The following is an 18,169-nucleotide window of genomic DNA, read 5'->3' as shown; positions in this document are numbered from 1 at the left end:
TCATCAGGCAACGGAACGTGAACCACAAACTCCCTCTCTTTCTCCTCTTCTTTCTCCCTCTCCCTTCTCTCCTCCTCAACCACATCCTCTTCCTCCTCAAACAACACCTCCTTAGCTGCAGCAGCAGCAGCTCCAACACTCACAACCTCAGTAGCACCTTTCCTAGCTTCCTTCCTAACCTCATCCAACCTCCTCCACTCCTCAACAGATCTTTTCCTCATCACTCCTTCAGCATTCCTCTCCAAACTCTCCAAAATACCATCTTCATCATCTCTATACCCGTAATAGCTAGCATCTATCCTCTTGTATATATCATACCTAGTTTTACGCTTCCTCAGCTCCGGAGGCTTCTCGAAAAGCTCTCTAACTCCAGGAAGCTTCTTGGCAGCACCGAAATAACGATACCCAGGACCACGCCCACTAGGGTTCGGTACATCGATGATGTTCCCTTCTAGATCCGTCATCTTCGCCCCGTGTCTCGAGTGATTCGGACCTCCCAGCTCAACGATTCGCCGCTCCCAGTGATATCTCTCCCTGAGAAGCTTGTTAATCTCGTCGTTTAGATCTCGGAGTCGGTGCTCGCCTAATCCTTCGTTCTGAATCTCAGCAACTTTGCTACCGATCTCTCGCATGATTTGTTGTCTCCATTTGTCAGCTTCAGCTAGATCTCGGCATTCAGATGCAAGGTAAGGTCGACGCTCTCTGGGCTTCTTCTTCTCAGATTCTTTCATGGTGATGAACCTGTTGAGCATCGACTGCGCTTTCTCTTCATTACGAGCCATCTTGGATCTTCCGAGGTTACGATTACACTATTAATCAAAGAGATCCAAGAACTAACAGAAGAAATCGACACTTCTCTAGCTTTTGCTTGCTTAAACCCTAATTTGCAGAACTGTAAATGGCAGAGACGCGAAGGAGAAAAGGATTGGGGGTTGATTGGAGAGATTGCGAGTTGTAATATTTCCATTATTATATTATTATATTCCGAAATAATTGTTTTAAGTTTTACGCCTTGCTTTTAATACTAAGGCGGCCTTAGTAAGGCCCAATCTATCGGCCCAAAATTGTCACTTGAGATACACAGCTTCGTGAGTTCCTGCAACTTTGTTATGTTGTGCATCATTCATGTAAAAGGATTATTAAGCAAATAGTAACGAAAAGGATAAAACTCGTAAAAGTTGAGGTGTAAAATTGAAACATTAGCATTGTACTGTTTGGAGTTGTTTAAACTTTAAAATGATGCGATCTCAATTATCTGACTTTGTTGCGCTAGTTGAAAGTTTAACTGTGAACGGAAAACATGTAACGCTTTAACTATTATAAGGAATAAACAATTCCAAGATGAAGATGGAGGACTCAAAATGTAATACTCAAAACCAATTCAATAAAGCCTTTTATCTCATATAATACTTATATTAACATTGCAAAGAGTTTCAAGGTTCTTCTTCTTGAGTTTTGAAAGAAATTTATAAGGAATAAAGAGGCATCAATTCGATCACTCAGAGCTACAAAACAATGGACTAAAACGCAAAACGAAAGCGGTTTTTGTTTGAAACGCAGACGCAAGTAAAACCCAGAGAGTTTGTCACACACCAAGTGCATCATAGAAACAAAAACAAAAAAAAAAAAAAGGAAATGAAACAAACAAATGGAGAAGCAAATAGAAAGAAAAAAAAAACTTTTGATCCCATTCATAAAACCCAGCTTGTTAAGCCTTGATCTTGAGAGCTTAGAAACATTTTCTGTGAACGATTCCTGGACCTGCCTCGTCATACTCAGCCTTGGAGATCCACATCTACAGAACACAAATATACAATACTCAGAATTTGAATTAATTTGCAAACTAAGCAAGGAGAAATCCAAAAAGGCTCCAGGTCATTTTTTACCTGCTGGAATGTGCTGAGGGAAGCAAGAATGGAACCACCGATCCAGACACTGTACTTCCTTTCCGGTGGTGCAACGACCTTAATCTTCATGCTGCTTGGTGCAAGTGCTGTGATTTCTTTGCTCATACGGTCTGCGATACCAGAGAACATAGTTGTTCCACCACTGAGCACAATGTTACCGTATAGATCCTTCCTGATATCCACATCACACTTCATGATTGAGTTGTAGGTTGTCTCGTGGATTCCAGCAGCTTCCATTCCCACAAACGAGGGCTGGAACAAGACTTCTGGGCATCTGAACCTCTCAGCTCCGATCGTGATGACTTGCCCATCGGGTAGTTCGTAGTTCTTCTCGATGGAAGAGCTGGTCTTTGAGGTCTCCATCTCCTGCTCGTAGTCAACAGCAACAAAGGAGAGCTTCTCCTTGATGTCTCTTACAATTTCCCGCTCTGCTGTTGTGGTGAACATGTAACCTCTCTCGGTAAGGATCTTCATGAGGTAATCAGTGAGATCACGACCAGCAAGGTCGAGACGGAGGATGGCATGTGGAAGAGAGAAACCCTCGTAGATTGGCACGGTGTGAGATACACCATCACCAGAATCCAGCACAATACCTGTTCAAGAAAAGACAATCAGAGCTCAGTTTCAAAATACCAAATGAGTATAATAAACACACAGAGAGAAAAGCCTTAAAAATGCACTAACCGGTTGTACGACCACTGGCGTACAGGGAGAGAACAGCTTGGATGGCGACATACATAGCTGGAGAATTAAAGGTCTCGAACATGATTTGGGTCATCTTCTCTCTGTTGGCCTTTGGGTTAAGAGGAGCCTCGGTAAGAAGAACAGGGTGTTCTTCAGGAGCAATACGGAGCTCATTGTAGAAAGTGTGATGCCAGATCTTTTCCATATCATCCCAGTTGCTAACAACACCATGCTCAATCGGATACTTCAAGGTAAGAATACCTCTCTTGGATTGTGCTTCGTCACCAACATAGGCATCCTTCTGGTTCATCCCAACCATGACACCATGATGTCTTGGCCTACCAACAACACTGGGGAAAACAGCCCTGGGAGCATCATCTCCGGCAAATCCAGCCTTGACCATTCCAGTACCATTGTCACAGACGATTGGTTGAATATCATCAGCCTCAGCCATTTTTTTATGAAGCTGCAGCAAAACACACACACATAAACAAAATTCAATACTGTGAAACGAATCCTGATTGATTCATGTTAAGATGAACAGGTAGCATCCTTCAATCAATAGATTCAACTACTCAAAAACTACATCTAACCTTAAACACTACAGATTCAATCTAACCTTAAACAGTTCAGATTTCAATTGGCGTCAACAAATCATTTCCCAGATAATTAGAAACTTAACTGTAATCAGACTATGGATCTATCCCTAATCAAGTCAAAGGTCAAGAAAATTTTCCGATCGATTTGAGCTAAAGATGATCGAGTCAACTGAAATCAATTCAAGTCAAAATCAAAAGAATCATAGATCCAAATTCAACCAATTCCAGATCTTTACGAAATTCAACAGTTCCAGATCGAGATCCAGCAAATATAAAAGTAGATCCAGAAAGTTTCTTTTTACCTTGAAACGAGAAAGATCGAAAAAAAAAAGCGGAAGAAGACGAGATTGAGGAAGAGAACAAGGCGATCTACAAGAGATAGAGCCTTGGCTTATTCTCTCTCTTTATCTTCTTCCTTCTCTCTCTTACTTCTTCTTTGAAGTCGCCGGAGATTACAGAATCGGCCGATGAAACTGAGGAGACAATTCAAAGAGGAGGAAAATATATGAATTTATATAGGCGGGTTGTTATCTCTTTACTCACTTTTTTTTTCGTCCTTTCAAAAAAAAAATTTAATAATAATAAAATCGACAGAGATGAATCATTTCGACCACAGGAAAAGATAACGTGACCTGGCTGTCAGACAGCCTTTTCCCTCGTGTTAACTGATTAATAGTGATTTAATACCCTTTAATTAAAGATCTCAGCCGTTGGTTTTTTTCTCTTTTCAGATTAATCTGTTTTGCTGAGATGGCTTCATGACTGTGACCGGCTCGGCGTAAAATGACAGCTCCATTATTTTAAAAGGCTGTAGTGTTAAAACTTAAACCGAGTCAAATTAGGGGCTAACGATAGTCGTGGTTGGCTTGTTTAATTAGGAATTTTCAGAAAATTCAACGTAATTTTTAATTCGTTTTATATTTTCTAAATTTTGTGTCATAATTAATTCGTGTGTAAGTGGTATTTAAATATATCAGACCGTGAAAGAAAGTGACTTTCATGTTGTGCTTACGGATATATATATTATAGTATAGAATAAGAAGATACTATTTCATCGTATTCATATCCACTATTCACGATTATATTTGTATTAATCAAATGGCTACTACATCCGAGCCATATGTATATAGTGAAATATATTTAACTATTATATGAAATATTTGAGGTAACGGATGTGATTTGTAGAAAGTGGAAAGACGCATATATATTTTTGTGTATATTGAATTCCCATATATAGCTTACAAAAACATATGAACATACGTATGGCGTAGTTAAGGTCGAACCATCGTGCGCTTCGTAAGTGAAAGATATTGAGCAATAAACATTAAGATTCTCATGTTCTATGACAAGAGAAAGAAAGCAAACTAATCATCATAAACTTTTTTTTTTTTTTTTTAATATGTTTGTTGAGAGATTCAAAACTCAAAAAGTCAACTTTTTGGAGATCCACGTGAATGGCACGTGCCGGCAACAATCGTACCCAGGTGAGAGAGAAAGGGAGAGAATGTGGGAAGGTGAAGGCTGGCACCTACGAAAAACGTTGTGTCCATCATTACGAAACTACTTGTGATTTACATAACATTGCTAGCTACTATTATGATTACATTTAATTCTCACTATTTATTATATACAGGGGATATGGGTTATGTAAGGCAGGCCAGACCACGTTCATGTTTTTATTTATTTATTTATAAAAGTATATATATACATATAAATGGCAGGCCACGTTCATATCTTTTGTTGGAGAAAAGTCAATTAAGGTTAGTTTTTCTTGATTTGGTATGTAATTAATAAGTTTGCTTGCTTGATCCCAGAGATCTAAGCTTTTTCTCCCCCCTCAACTTTACTAGTAGTGGTACACCACAATCCACCCATAAAGTTTATATTTCTTTTCTGGAATATGGGATTTTATATCACCTATAAAATTCATAATCCGTTAATCCCCCCTACATGCAAATTGTTGCTAGACAAATTCATCAAACCAATAAAGTTCTTTTACTCACATTATTTTAACCTTCAAATTCCGAATAAGTTATAACCTTTTTTTACTTACACAATAGTAAAAACAATTCTACTAATTACTAAAAGTTCATCCATGAAGCAAAATATATTAGACATATAAACAAGATTTTGGTACCAACATTAAAATCTGATAATAAATTAACAACCGATATTATTTGTCTACTTTGATGAGGTACGGTGCACTTTTTAGATAATGAATGATAATATAGCTGAATTATTAAAGTTAGTCAATTAAAGTTAGCTAATCATTTTTATTTGTTTTTAGGTAGGTAAACATTATGGGCCGAACGTTAGGTCTAAAAAAAGTATGAAATGGGCCCAATCTTAATCGGTTAAAAATCTATTTGAGGCTCATACAGAAGATGGTTTCTTGTGTATCAAGATTAGGTTTTCTATTGAACTAAAATTGAAAGGCTAAACCAGAGTTGGTTTGTTGGTAAACCGGAAAGATTCAACTATGAGATGATCGTTATGTGCAATTACACCGACTAATTTAATTGACAACCTCTCTCACCCTAAAATTGTTATTTTGCTCTCCCAATCTTTCACTCTCTCGTATACTCCATCTCCGTCTAGACCATGTACGGTAGGATATCTCTCTACTCTCTGTTGCTCGAAGTTATTTAATCTGGATTAGATTATTTTCTTCGTCGTTGGATGAATCTGATTGTGTTTTGTTTTACGTTTCGTTGAATATTCATTAACAGGAGGTTATAGTGAAACATGCGTCTTCTGGGACGTTGAGGATTTCCCACCGCCTCTTGGTTATGACTTATGATTATGATTTGGTTGTTCCTAATATCAAAAATGCTATTAAGAATGAGTGTTTTGATGGCAATGTGACCTTCTATGCCTATGGTTCGCTGGCAACGGAGGAAGAGGACAGTATCTTGCCGTCCACCGGAGTCTTGTTCGTAAACAAAGCTAAAGATAAACGTGCGAGACTTAATCAGATGGTAGTAGACATGGTTTTCTGGGCATACGAACGTCCTACGAGACCAGAGGAAGAAGATTATAATCTAAATTTGATGGTGATTTCAAAAGGCATCCCAGAAGAAAAAGGAGTTTCCGCGTGGGTCACGGCTCTTGAAGGGTTGGATAAAATGGGTTACAATCTCTTCTTATAAGATCCTGATGACTGCGCACCAGGAAGGCTACCTCTTAGTGAGACCTGCCAAGCGAAAGAGCTGCTTCCTCTTTCGTTCTTTATATGGCGTTGGGGAAACCTATTACTTGGTGAAGAACCTATATATTCTCAATCCTGTAATTGAGGCTGCTATTGCGGAGGAGGCAAGGTCACAAGAAGGTGCTACTTCCGACAACTAGCTTCGCTGCATGCGTTTCAAATGATAATATCATATGATATAAAATATAGAAAAGATTTGGGGAAACTTCAAATAATCTACTTTTTAGTACTCTGTTTATGTTGTCCTTTTGAAGCTAGATCCCTTTGACAAGGAGGTTGCCTTATTTGATTATTTGGCTATAGCAGTATACTAGCATAATAATTTTGACTTTAAACATTAATCCTTGAGGGATGGGTGAGTTGAAGTAGCAGATAAACGAAAAGAATATAATATCAATACTAAGGCATGCACTATTAATTAAGTAGAGGAAAAGAGCTCTAGAGTGGCATCTTTGGTAAATTACAACCTTTGTAAAGATATGTCTTGTGAGGGATCATTAAGCTCATAGTGCCAGCCCTCTTGATGAAAAGTGTGCACGTCATTCAAACACTTGGGGAAGAAGACAGCATCCAAATATACATCTCTGACAAGATTGTAAAAATCATGCATAGAAGTGTGATGAGAAAAGCACTAAAGCTAGATAACAATATCAGAAAGAAAGCTAGGGAGTTTGCTCCTCGGGGACAACAAAAGGAGGACTCTACATTTGGCTCATTTTACCTTTGTGGAAGCTGTTACAAACCACATCAATTGTGGAGTACTGTTATATTAGGACCTTTGTATATTTGTGGAAGCTGTTATATTTGGCCAGTAACCACATCAAATTTGGAGTAGTGTTACATTTACTGTTTTTTTTTTTTTTTTTGGCTCTTAATTGTTCAGATTCTGTGACCTCTGTTTGGTAGGATATTTGACAGCACCAACACTGGTTGCCAATTTATCGTACCATTTTTACTTTGTATGATTAGTACAATATCTTAAACCACTCATTTTTGTTATCATCTGATTTGACTCTACGGTGGTTTCATGCGCAGATTCCATATTTACTTTATGCCGACGTTTGTTCTAGGTGTAACCTCTATATATATTTTCTCAATCTACGCCGTGTTCTCATTTTGGGTGGATTATATCAAATGCCTTTTAATCTTGTGGGGTATTGACAATTCTCTGTGTGGCTTGATTAGTTAATTTGTCACGTTTTTTATATTGTCTCATCATCATCACTGCCTACTCAATATGTTTATAGGTCGGTAAAGAATAAGAAGAAAGGTCTTCTTCTATCATGGAGGGCTAATTTGTTTATTCTAAATATAGAGCTTGGTAATTAATCAATATATGATTATCACTAGTATTAAACAAGAAACTAGTGGCGTATCATGTTTTAATAACTTGGGAATGTCTTAAAGCTGGGAGTATTAAGGAATTCTCTTAGTTGACCAAGTTGATTAGTGCCCCCACTTAACTCGTCGACGTTGGTTTGGTTTCAAGTTTTTTGCCTTCTCAGCTTCCTTATTTGAGTTGTTTATAATTTCATTCACTCACGTGAGTCTAAGATCTTCTATTGGAATATACACTTTCAGGCAACAACATGTCATAACGTTTGAAACTTTTACAGAGGAAATCATAATTAACGCTGTTTTGAATATTGAACTGCAGATAGTTTGGGATTTCTGACTAATTCTAAAAACGTGACAATACATACATATCAGCTTTTACAACATAACTGCACCGTACTCTGTTCAGCTAAAAGCGCGCATCAATGATTCCGGTCCTAGTGGTGCTATATGCATGTTCTGTTGTGGTTGATTAGGTGATGGGGTTATCATCTCACTACTGCAGCCAGCTATCTTTTTGCAAGTCTGAATGAGGCACTGCCTGCAGGTGGGACATGATGAGTGTGAACTGAGCCATTTGTCTATACACCGGACATGGAATCCATGGTGGCACTTTGGCAGAAGCTTGACTCGTTCTCCGGATACAAACTCCGAGAGACATATGGCACACTCCGTATCTAGGCCAGGAAGCTTCAGTTCTGCAGTGTAACTTACCGTCTGGAAACTCTTCAAGGCATTTTGTTTTACTCCTGTGTTGGCCAAGCGTACTGCGAGCTCCTCACTAGCTTCTGATGATAATAAATTATAGTACCTCAGTGCACATCTTATGATAGAATGCAGTCCTAGGGAGCAAACTAGTGCACATAAGAGAACTGATAGGACCATGACAACATTTGCATCAAAGCTCATATGATTTGCAGAGGACTGTGATGCTACTGCAAACGGGGGTGATGCCGTGGTAGGTGGTTGATAAGCTGTATGAAGCAGTACTCTTCTTGAATAAAAATTTACACGAATATCTTGGAAGAGCTCAGTTGGTTTGGTAATCGGAGCAGAAGTTGCAGTCGACATGATAACCTAGTTTGTAGATTTGAATAGATAGATCTAGCTACTAGGTTTTTGCTGCAGGTTCCATATATAGTGGAAAGGTAAAGGTTTCCACATACTTTCAAAAATTTAATGGGAAATTATTTTTGTTATATTTTTCTGAATTATAGTTGGTGGAATATGCAAGCAAAATTAGCAAGGTCCTTTAGTGTTTTGTTTATTTTATTTTTATAGTCTGCATCTTACATGGATTCTCCACTGAATTTGTAAAATCTTAGTGTGCCCATCATACCATTTGCTGCAATGGTAGTGCCATGTGGCAGTGTCTTTTGCTAATTAAATCACTTGCTGCAGGGACCCATGAGCTTTAGCTAGAGCAGCCGTGAACGTTCTATCTTTGTGATAGCATTCAGATAATACATCTCTTAGGTCTTGGTTCATCTCACTGGCCTCTCTCTGTTCATTCCTTTGTACCTCAAAACATTAGACCCGTCTCGTCAGTAGTAAAACCAAAGTTGTTAGCAGCCAGAAGGGAAAAATCCCCATCCATGATTCTTGTTAAAGGCTACTTTTATCAATAAAGATTACTCTAAATTAGTGTCCAGCTCCGCTCCTTTCTCTAAGCCAGTCTCGTACGTATGATTTAAATCATAGCTAAAGCAAGTGATTTATATAATTTCCTTTTCCCTACTTTATGATATCTTGTCTTTTACTGCAAATTGCCAGTGCACACTATACATGAGTCTAGAATCAAACGTTTTTACTGTGGCTCGTAACTAAAGCAAGACTTTTTGAATGAAGAGATAAAGTTACTTTTAGTCTTATTACTTGACCAGCCTCTCTCTCTCTCTCTCTGAAAGAAAATATCAGAAAGGCTGTATGCCTATCTGAAAATGATTTTTGTATTGTCTTTTGTTTGTGCCACTAGGTTCCATATGGTAAGAACATATAGTGGTCTGTTTTTTTTTATCCCTTCATGAAAGTGATAAACTTTGCCTTTATTGCTTTATGTTGCTTGGAATACCATGTGATACTCGTGCGTTCTTTGGTTGACATTCTTGATTTGGTGGTTTTCTTACCTTGTATGATTATTATGTAAAGGAATATGAAAAGAGCATTATTAAGATCGTGAGTACTTGAAAGCCTGAAGCGCATTAGTTAAGTTGTATTAATATACTGTATATCTCCGAATGAGTCTAAGATACAACTAGTATTTTGAACACTTTTCTGGATGCGCTTTGCATCCAGAAACACATCGAACATTTGATTTAGAAGAGCCACATAACTGTCTAAATTCATTGTTGCATGTTCACTCCTCTGACTTGTCCCTGGTGGGACTTCTGTTACTGTATGTGGTTGGATGTGTTGGCGCAACCTTCGGTGTCCACCTTTATCCTCTACAATGGGATGTCGACAGACTTTTTCCATTTTTTTTATATGGTTCTGTATTATCTGAATCTCTAATATCCAAAAGTATAGACATGAATCTTCTTATTGAGCCAAGTTTTTAGTCCAGCAAGAGGGCTTTTCATAAAGCTCTATGGTACTATTTGAAAACCATGCATCTCCTTCACAGCTACCATCGGATTTTACTTTGTGCCTACTGCCTAGTAGTGCTTCTGTTTTAGTCTTTTAGATAGTCTGCTTCTTACACATTTTGTTGCAATTTTCCCACGGAGTATACGATATATTACAAAATATGATTTGATACCATCTCGTATCTCTCAGATGCATAGTGGACTCATATTACCTGTAACTCACATTCTTATGTTGTTGCCCAATGAAACTACTTTTCTATGCAAAAAGCCTCATTCGCTCTTAAGCTCCCACTTCTGTCTAGGGCAGTGTACAAATATATTTTTGCCTGGAACTTAATCTATTTCCCACCCAATCACAAGAGACTAGGATCTTGGAGCTCCTTTTGTTTATAACTAGCCATGAACATGATCACTAGTTACTCTGTTCTAGTTAATATAAAAGGAAATCTAGCCATGTTCGTTTAATTGGATGGAAATGTTTTGTCTCTTATTTCGGTTTTATTAAATAACTACTATTTTGGATTTTTGAGTATGGTAATTGTGGATCAATGCCAGTAGACACGCCTGAACAATAGCATACGTGCATGTATATGCCAATGGACATGTGTTACTGTGTTATCACTTTGGCAGCTCCTTCTTTGTTATAGAAAAATGATAAATTGTTAAAGTGGAGCTTTCCATTATGATCCCATACCATGTTGGTGTTGCTGCCTGATATCTTAAAATACTATAACCATTCCTCAAAGTAGCTTTTAGGTTTGACTATTTAACCACAGAAACAGAACGTATAGGTGGATTAGTTTGACCTTGTTATATATGGGTTGGGTCCATTTCCCTTTTCCAAAGACACCGAGTTTTACTTCTTTATTATTGCGAGGAAGAATCCGAGAGCTTCATGGAAACTGTTTCTTTATCACTTAGTTCTATACCCTGTGATTGTGATTTGAATATGCAGAGGAGTTCTTTGAAAGCATTTACCAAACTTGACAAACCTTATGAACTTATGATTCCTCTCGGAAAGCTTAAAGTATATTTGATTTTGAAATCCTATGGCTAGAGACATAAATTATGTTCAAATATTAAAAACAAAAATCTATAAGCTTGCTGGTGAAACCAAATTCTTGAAATATGATTTGTTTGTTTGTTGGCATACGCTAGCTGCTTTCTCTAAAAGTGGCTACTCTTGCTTCAGGTTCTAGAGGAGCTATTCTGATTTCTATGCTCCTCTCACTTGGTGTTGCTGCTGCCACTTGCTCAGCTTCATTGCAGTCGCCTAAGATCTTTTGGCATGTCTCAACCAGACAGTGTCTGCATTTCGGACAAGTCATATGTTGCTTAAGCCACTTGTCGATGCAGCGAACGTGGAACCCGTGGTTGCATTTGGGAAGCAGACGTAGCTGTTCTCCAGTAGCAAAATCAGACAAACAGATGACACACTCCTCGCCGAGCCCTGAGAGGTTAGTATCTGGTGAGTAATTCACTACTGGGAACATCTTGAGAGCTTTCTTCTTGATCCCTTTGTTTACTACTTCTGAACTTTGTGGTGTGGAGGGGCTTGAGATGGGGTCAGAGATCATGAAACTTCGAGAGCGTGTGAATGCACAACGAATGATGTAATGCAACCCGAGGGAGCAAATGATACCACATAGAAGGACAGAGAGTAGGAGGAGAACGTTGCCGCTCAAGTTGTTCTTGTCAGGGTCATGAGCTTGTTGAGCAGTGGTGTGATCAAATGGGAGTTGCTGAAGCAATTTTCTGGAGACGAAACTGTCGATGAAGTGTTCTTGGAAGTCTTGAGATGAAGAAGAAGAAGAAGAAGAAGGTAAGTTGTCTGAAAACATCTTTACTCTGTTTTGTTTTTTTTTTGGCTTTGTTTGTTTTGTAATGTTGTTTTGGTTTGGTTTCTTGCCTTGGGTGATTCAAAGTGGAGTTTATATATAGCTTTATGTACTTAGGTAGTGGGGACTAGGAATATTATTAAATTTGGAGATGATTAATTGTTGTTTTAGGAAACTTCTCTCACTCTAATCTCTGGAAAATGAAATGAGGAATTTGGGACCCATAAGAGAGAGCTTATCCAATTCCATGACTCCTTTCCTTTGTGTCGAGATTGTGGTTCTGTCCATATCTTTTCCCAAATTACAAAATGCTTTGTAGGGACGACAATCATTTCCTCCTAGCAATAATTTTTATTTTTTTCTTGGAAGAAAAAATAATTACAACAAAAATAAACCTTGATATGTTATATTTATATAATTGTGGACATCGTCGCATTCGTAGAGGTTATGAAATCTTTTGGGTCTGCTAGAACAGATTGGTTCTCTTTGTGATAGGAGGTGGTTATTCTTAACTTGTAATTGACCGTGGACCTTCTTGATAGTTCTTGTGATTGACCGTGGACATTCTTGATAGTTTTCATCGAAGTGTTTGAAGAGAAGGGTTTTTTCTTGCATCCTAAAATTAGTATATCATATGAGAGTTTATGCCTTATTGTCTATTTCTTTATTTTAAGGGTTCATCCTCTGTTTTGGGTTATTTCTCTATTTTGTAATTTTTACTTTGGTTTCGTTTTATGTTTCCGGGAACTTCTGTTTGTTCGCCGACTTAATTTTCCTCTTTTGGGTTTTAGATTTCGGGGATATTCTTGTTTTCCGCCGGCTAAATTGTAATTTACCATATATCCTTCTAAGTTTTATAATATCAGTTAGACAAAAAAAAATGTTATATAATTGTGATTTTAATGAAGAGGACCTTGTCGAGTTGTATCTCTATTATGATGGTTTGGCCACACTATGGAAGTTGTTAAGTAGTCTTGTGTGTGTGTTTTGTTGCTCTATAATTCTTTGTATTATTGCTCCTTTTTTCCATGTGTCGTGTCGCTTTATAATTCTCTATAATTTGAAAAAAAAAAATTATTTTTCTGGACTGAAGCTCTTGAAAACTTGAGTAATTTTTTTCCTAATTATTTTCTGTTGGAAATGATTGCAACGAAAGTCACATAATTCACTAAATAATACTACACATGTGTACTTTTTGAGTAAACGATTACTACTAATAGTGACAGTAAAAAAGATAGATCTATATTGTTCTCATAATTTGTTCTTTTTCATTTCATTTTTCTCTTTAGTCTTTACTGGTAATATATGCAAAATCTCTTTTGATATTTGTAATGATTCCACAAGATCTAAACTATAAAAACTTGTCTGCGTATTTGTGAGCCTTCCTTTATATTATTATTAAGTTATTTATTCAATCTTTTATTGGCAAAAAGGCAAAAAAGAAAGGAGAAGACGAAACAGATGTAATCTGCTCTATAGAGAGAGCCCTTTTTTTGCTTCTACTCCACAAACGTTATCATCTGGATTTAAGTTTTGTCTTTTTCGTCGACATATAATCTTCCCTAACCTTAATCTCTGGTCCCGTGTTTACTAGTAGCTTTTAATCAAGTTTTGTTTTTTTAATGTAAGTTATATAAACTCCAACCTCATTTATTTAACAGTGCTTGTTAGGAAGTTGCATAGTTATTTTCAACTTTGATTAAATATAAGCATATACCATTACATATTCTTCTTATGTTTACATTTAACAGTAGCACACAAATTTATACTTAAAATATTCAACTAGAAAGGGGATTTAGAGTATTAAATAACTTTATAATTTGTATATTATATAGTGTGATTAAATTCTAGACAGAGACTTGGAGATAGAGATATGGTTGAATTTTGTGGTTGTGGACATGCATTAGAGCACCGCCAAAAAAATCACAAGTGGGATACTTTGCTTTTTTAACCATATTTTTCTTGCCCATCTTTAAATTTATTTATTTAATGAGCTATATTGATGAGAAAGCTATTGAGATATACAATACTAGGATTTATCTCTTGAGTAGCTTGGAAAATATTTTGCATGTCAAGTAGCCTTAATGATAAACTAGTACTAGAATGTGATTATTTTAATATCTTAATAGTGATATACCCATTACCAAAAAATAAAAGAATATCTTGTAGTGCGTTTACGTTACAAGAGATTTGAAGATGAATACGATTTTCCACATCAAAACTAATTAGTCATAGTTAATAATAGATTCTCAAAACGGTGATATTGATATACATGCAGGCAGCATCATAAAATATGTTAAAGAAAGATTTGTCCTGCTTTCAAAAGTATAGTCTTTGAGTTGATTTTATTTTTTTCAAGGAAAGATAAATCTACTATTGTGTTCAGATTTTGAAGTTCAGACTTTGGCTCAATTCAACACTCTGTGTCGCTGATACTTCGAAGAGTAAATAAGAATGGTGAGTTTTGTTCTTCAGCTCCAGCTACATATCTATCACTTTCGCATACGAGTAGGACGTGTGACTGTGTGAAGAACATTCATCTCCTGTTACTATCGAGAAGGTGACACTGTTTCTAAGATGTCAAGTGAAATGGTTGAGCAACTCGAATTAACTGATCAGGATGTCACGTTCATAGCCGAACTGATTGATATAAATATATAATACTTGTCAACATGATAGCTTCCGCTTTCTTTTAGATAATTGAGATTTAGTTTAGTCGGTTATCTGAACTACCGTTTTATTGGCTCTGGTATTTACTGGCTTCCAAGGACTGGAATCCAAGTAGCCACTGGGAAGCCTTTGATACCGGAAAACACTTTTGAGCATATATTCATCTATGAACAGGTGCTACTAGCATGAGGCACTGAAGTGCCTTTGCAATTCTTATGGACGAACTACATGGACTTCACACTTCTACATATTTAGTTTTAGATTACATTATCTTTCTAGTGTATGCTATCTTTCTCATAACATTACTGCTCTATTGGTCAAGGCTGGCATGAAAGTAACCTCCCCTCTACCTTAGTCACTTCTCAGTCTTTCGCGTGCCTTACACCCCAAAACCACTACTCACACCCAATGCTTACCAGATTGCCTCACACTTCTACCTGAGGAGCTTGACTTGAGGGTACGATGATGATCTTAATCTGAATAGAGTCTAAGAGTTTACTAAATACGGAACAAGGATGGAACAAACAGATACACCTTCCTCTCCTATGTTCTTCTACTCCACTCTCAAATATCACTTTCTTTCACTACCACAAAACCACTACTCACCCCATGCCTACTAGATCAAAGGCTGGCATAAACAAACTAAATCGCAAGTCTCACTATTACTACCACCATAACAATAATATAGTTTCTAATCAAGCGTTGGCATAAATAAACTCAGGCCTTTCCACATGTAACAAATCCACAAACAGAGACGAAATGTTGTAATAATTAGACCATTGAGGAGTTTTAGAAACCAAATAAAACCTAACATTTAGTCTTTGAAGAACACATTTCCATAATAAAGCATAGAGGGAACAACAAGGCAAAATCATAGTCAAAATGAGAATCAATCACTGATCACTAGGGAGGGCCTTGATGATGTCAGAATCACCAGGATCGACGATGCTGAGGCAAGAAACCCTGAAGTATTTACCACAAGCAGTTCCCAACTCAACGTTGTTGCCATTGTAGTGATGAACACCAACTTTGGCAAGCATGGCGTAGTACTCGATCTCCGATCTCCTCAACGGTGGGCAATTGTTAGATATCAATATGAGCTTACCTAAACAAACCCCAACAACAATTCAAACAATTACTACTCAACCTTAACTACGAAAGACGATAGATCCAACAACTCAATGAAGAACGAAAGGTTTTTTTTTGAATTTGTTGTTACCTCTGGAGCTGCGAAGGGATTTGAGAACAGATTTGTACCCAAGAGTGTACTTTCCACTCTTCATCACAAGAGCCAATCGGCTGTTGATTCCCTCATGGGACTTCTTCGTCTTCTTCGCTACAACCATTTTCTCTCCGCCGAGGAAAAAATTAGATCGCCGGATTCTCAAGAAAGGGGTCTTCGAGTTCAACAAGCAGAAAGCTTTGGGGCGGCGTAAATTGAGAGCTTAAATGGAGAGAGACTTCGAAACCCTTAGGGTTTTTTATTTTCCTACAAGTCAGAATACGAAGCCCAAGGCCCAATAATAACTCAGACCCAAGGCACATATATGCATTGGAGACGGTTAGTCTTCTTACCTGCCGAGTTAATTAATCTTAATGTACAAATGGGACCAGAGCAGTAAATGAGTATTATTAATGAACATTAGAAAATGGATTTGTTCTCTCGAGCCTTCCGTGATTTAGGCTCTTAATCGTCTTCACAAGGAAATGACTAAAGCTTTTCGGATATTTTTTACACTGAATTTTACAAAATTTTAACTTTTATCATACGAAAAACTAATCACCCTTACTTTGCAGGTAAAAGATTTTGGATCCTACTGGTAACCATTAGAAGAACAAAAGAAAATGAATAAAAAGAACAATACAAAATAGAATAAACAGTTTTTGAGAAATGAAAGGAAAATCATAGAATGAACTAAACAGTAAATGGTAACCAAACAATAAAAATATATTTTTAAATATAGTAAATATTAAATAAATCAAATTTAATATTAATATTAATACTACTTCTAATGTATATACAATGAATTTTTCATTTTTTTTTAAATTATAAATTTAATTTTAGATATGTCATACTAAATATTAATATTTAATATTAACCTACAATACAATTTTAAAGGTAATTTTTTTTTTTTAGTTTTTCTTTACGATATAAACATGAGTCTTTTAAATTTATTTTACTATTCATATATGGTTTTCAAATAACCTTAAGATTATTTCAACATGAAATTCATATCAAAATTATTTTTTCTGTCAATACATTATGAAAATATGAAAATTATTATATTAGAAAATTGAATATTATTAATAAAATTATTTTTTATTTATTTTAAACTATAAAAACAAATTTTAATATTTGTTCTTTTTCTGTTCTATTTGTTCCTCATCAATTTTGGGGAGGAACACTTTTGTTCTATTGTAAAGGAAATGTAAAGGAAAAATTATTACTATCAAATGGTAAAAAATTGTGGAATAGAGAAGAATATCACATTCCTCCTTGTTCTTTTCCTAAAATGTGGTCACCAATTGAAGTCTTTGTCATTTTTAGCACGAGATTTAACTATAATTTAATTAGCTTTTGGTTTACATTCAACTTTAAAAAAAAAAAAATATTTGACCATATCTCATATCTAAAAAGATTTATTTAATAATTTCTCTTTTTATGTTTGTTGCATATTTACATTTTTTTTCTTCTTCTTAATGGCACATTTAAAAAGAGTTGTTTTATCTAACAAAATCATTTAGTATATATCCTCACTCCTCACATATGATGAAAATGTCAAAAAAACCAAAAAATTGCAACAATTTCTTGTAGTCAGCTGGCAGTTGCCACAAAATTTTCTTAACATGATTTTGCTAAATAAAATTAAGAATTTCATATATTCCAAAAAAAATCTAAATATAACAAATTTTAATTTTCGATAAGGAAAAGAGTACATTTTTATTTATTTATGGATAGTAAGTTAGTAGTAAACATTCGACACATAATAAATTATGTGTATATTCCTAACTTCCCTTACCTACGAAAGACCTGGCTTATGGGACCCACTAACAAAAAAAAACACATATATTAAATTTTGAAAAAACAAAAAATTAAAACAAAATCGGAGGTAATTTAAGTAATATTAAATTGTGTATCGAACGAGTCACGAAGGAGAAGAAGATATCAAAATCATCGTCTTTGAAAAAAAAAAAAAAACTAAGAAAAGTAATGATTTTTTTTAGAATGAACATAATCTGATAATGATGATGAAAAACCTCGCTTGATTTTTCTTGAGAACAAAAATTTACCCCAAATCATGGGTTTGTTTCTGTTTCTTCTTCCATAGTTTTTGATTTCAAG

The 18,169-nt window shown here is 36.0% G+C and overlaps 5 protein-coding genes across 6 annotated transcripts in view; all 5 read right to left on the bottom strand.

Annotated features, from left to right (window-relative positions):
* Nucleotides 1-961, bottom strand: part of LOC104783723 (pre-mRNA-splicing factor ISY1 homolog) — a 2,453-nt gene extending 1,492 nt beyond the window's left edge. Inside the window, exon 1 of one of the 2 annotated variants that reach the window (XM_010508843.2) lies at nt 465-961. In XM_010508843.2, the coding sequence (XP_010507145.1) occupies nt 465-782 (318 nt within the window). In that variant the 5' untranslated portion in view covers nt 783-961. The remainder of the gene's footprint in view (nt 1-464) is intronic. The other variant, XM_010508846.2, reaches the window with a different exon arrangement.
* On the bottom strand, nt 1,430-3,685 carry LOC104783716 (actin-2). The gene is made up of 4 exons (XM_010508838.2): nt 3,493-3,685; nt 2,592-3,057; nt 1,887-2,500; nt 1,430-1,795 (listed from the first exon to the last, which is right to left on the bottom strand). Exons 2-4 carry the CDS (start codon nt 3,043-3,045, stop codon nt 1,730-1,732), a joined length of 1,134 nt encoding a protein of 377 aa, XP_010507140.1. The 5' UTR covers nt 3,046-3,057; nt 3,493-3,685; the 3' UTR covers nt 1,430-1,729.
* Nucleotides 7,974-8,940, bottom strand: LOC104783709 (RING-H2 finger protein ATL78-like). Its single transcript, XM_010508833.1, has one exon. It carries the CDS (start codon nt 8,802-8,804, stop codon nt 8,139-8,141), a length of 666 nt encoding a protein of 221 aa, XP_010507135.1. The 5' UTR covers nt 8,805-8,940; the 3' UTR covers nt 7,974-8,138.
* LOC104783703 (RING-H2 finger protein ATL77-like) lies at nt 11,292-12,118 on the bottom strand (the record flags this gene model as incomplete). The annotated part of the gene is given in 1 exon segment (XM_010508826.2): nt 11,292-12,118. A coding segment is annotated over 1 exon segment (646 nt), but the record flags the coding sequence as incomplete, so codon positions are not given.
* On the bottom strand, nt 15,529-16,279 carry LOC104783695 (putative 60S ribosomal protein L30-1). Its single transcript, XM_010508819.2, has 2 exons — nt 16,046-16,279; nt 15,529-15,931 (listed from the first exon to the last, which is right to left on the bottom strand). Exons 1-2 carry the CDS (start codon nt 16,170-16,172, stop codon nt 15,720-15,722), a joined length of 339 nt encoding a protein of 112 aa, XP_010507121.1. The 5' UTR covers nt 16,173-16,279; the 3' UTR covers nt 15,529-15,719.

The sequence above is a fragment of the Camelina sativa genome, chromosome 1 (assembly GCF_000633955.1).
Source record: "Camelina sativa cultivar DH55 chromosome 1, Cs, whole genome shotgun sequence".
Classification (NCBI taxonomy): domain Eukaryota; kingdom Viridiplantae; phylum Streptophyta; class Magnoliopsida; order Brassicales; family Brassicaceae; genus Camelina; species Camelina sativa.
This window is presented reverse-complemented; position numbering and strand designations above follow the sequence as displayed.

Bases quoted from the DNA above. Each gene is read 5' to 3' on its own strand.
- LOC104783709 (XM_010508833.1), bottom strand. From the start codon at position 8,804: ATGTCGACTGCAACTTCTGCTCCGATTACCAAACCAACTGAGCTCTTC.
- LOC104783695 (XM_010508819.2), bottom strand. From the start codon at position 16,172: ATGGTTGTAGCGAAGAAGACGAAGAAGTCCCATGAGGGAATCAACAGC. The intron at 15,932-16,045 runs GTAACAACAAAT...GGGTTTGTTTAG, and splicing joins ATCCCTTCGCAGCTCCAGAG to GTAAGCTCATATTGATATCT.
- LOC104783716 (XM_010508838.2), bottom strand. From the start codon at position 3,045: ATGGCTGAGGCTGATGATATTCAACCAATCGTCTGTGACAATGGTACT. The intron at 2,501-2,591 runs GTTAGTGCATTT...TTTCTTGAACAG, and splicing joins CGCCAGTGGTCGTACAACCG to GTATTGTGCTGGATTCTGGT. The intron at 1,796-1,886 runs GTAAAAAATGAC...TGTGTTCTGTAG, and splicing joins CCCTCAGCACATTCCAGCAG to ATGTGGATCTCCAAGGCTGA.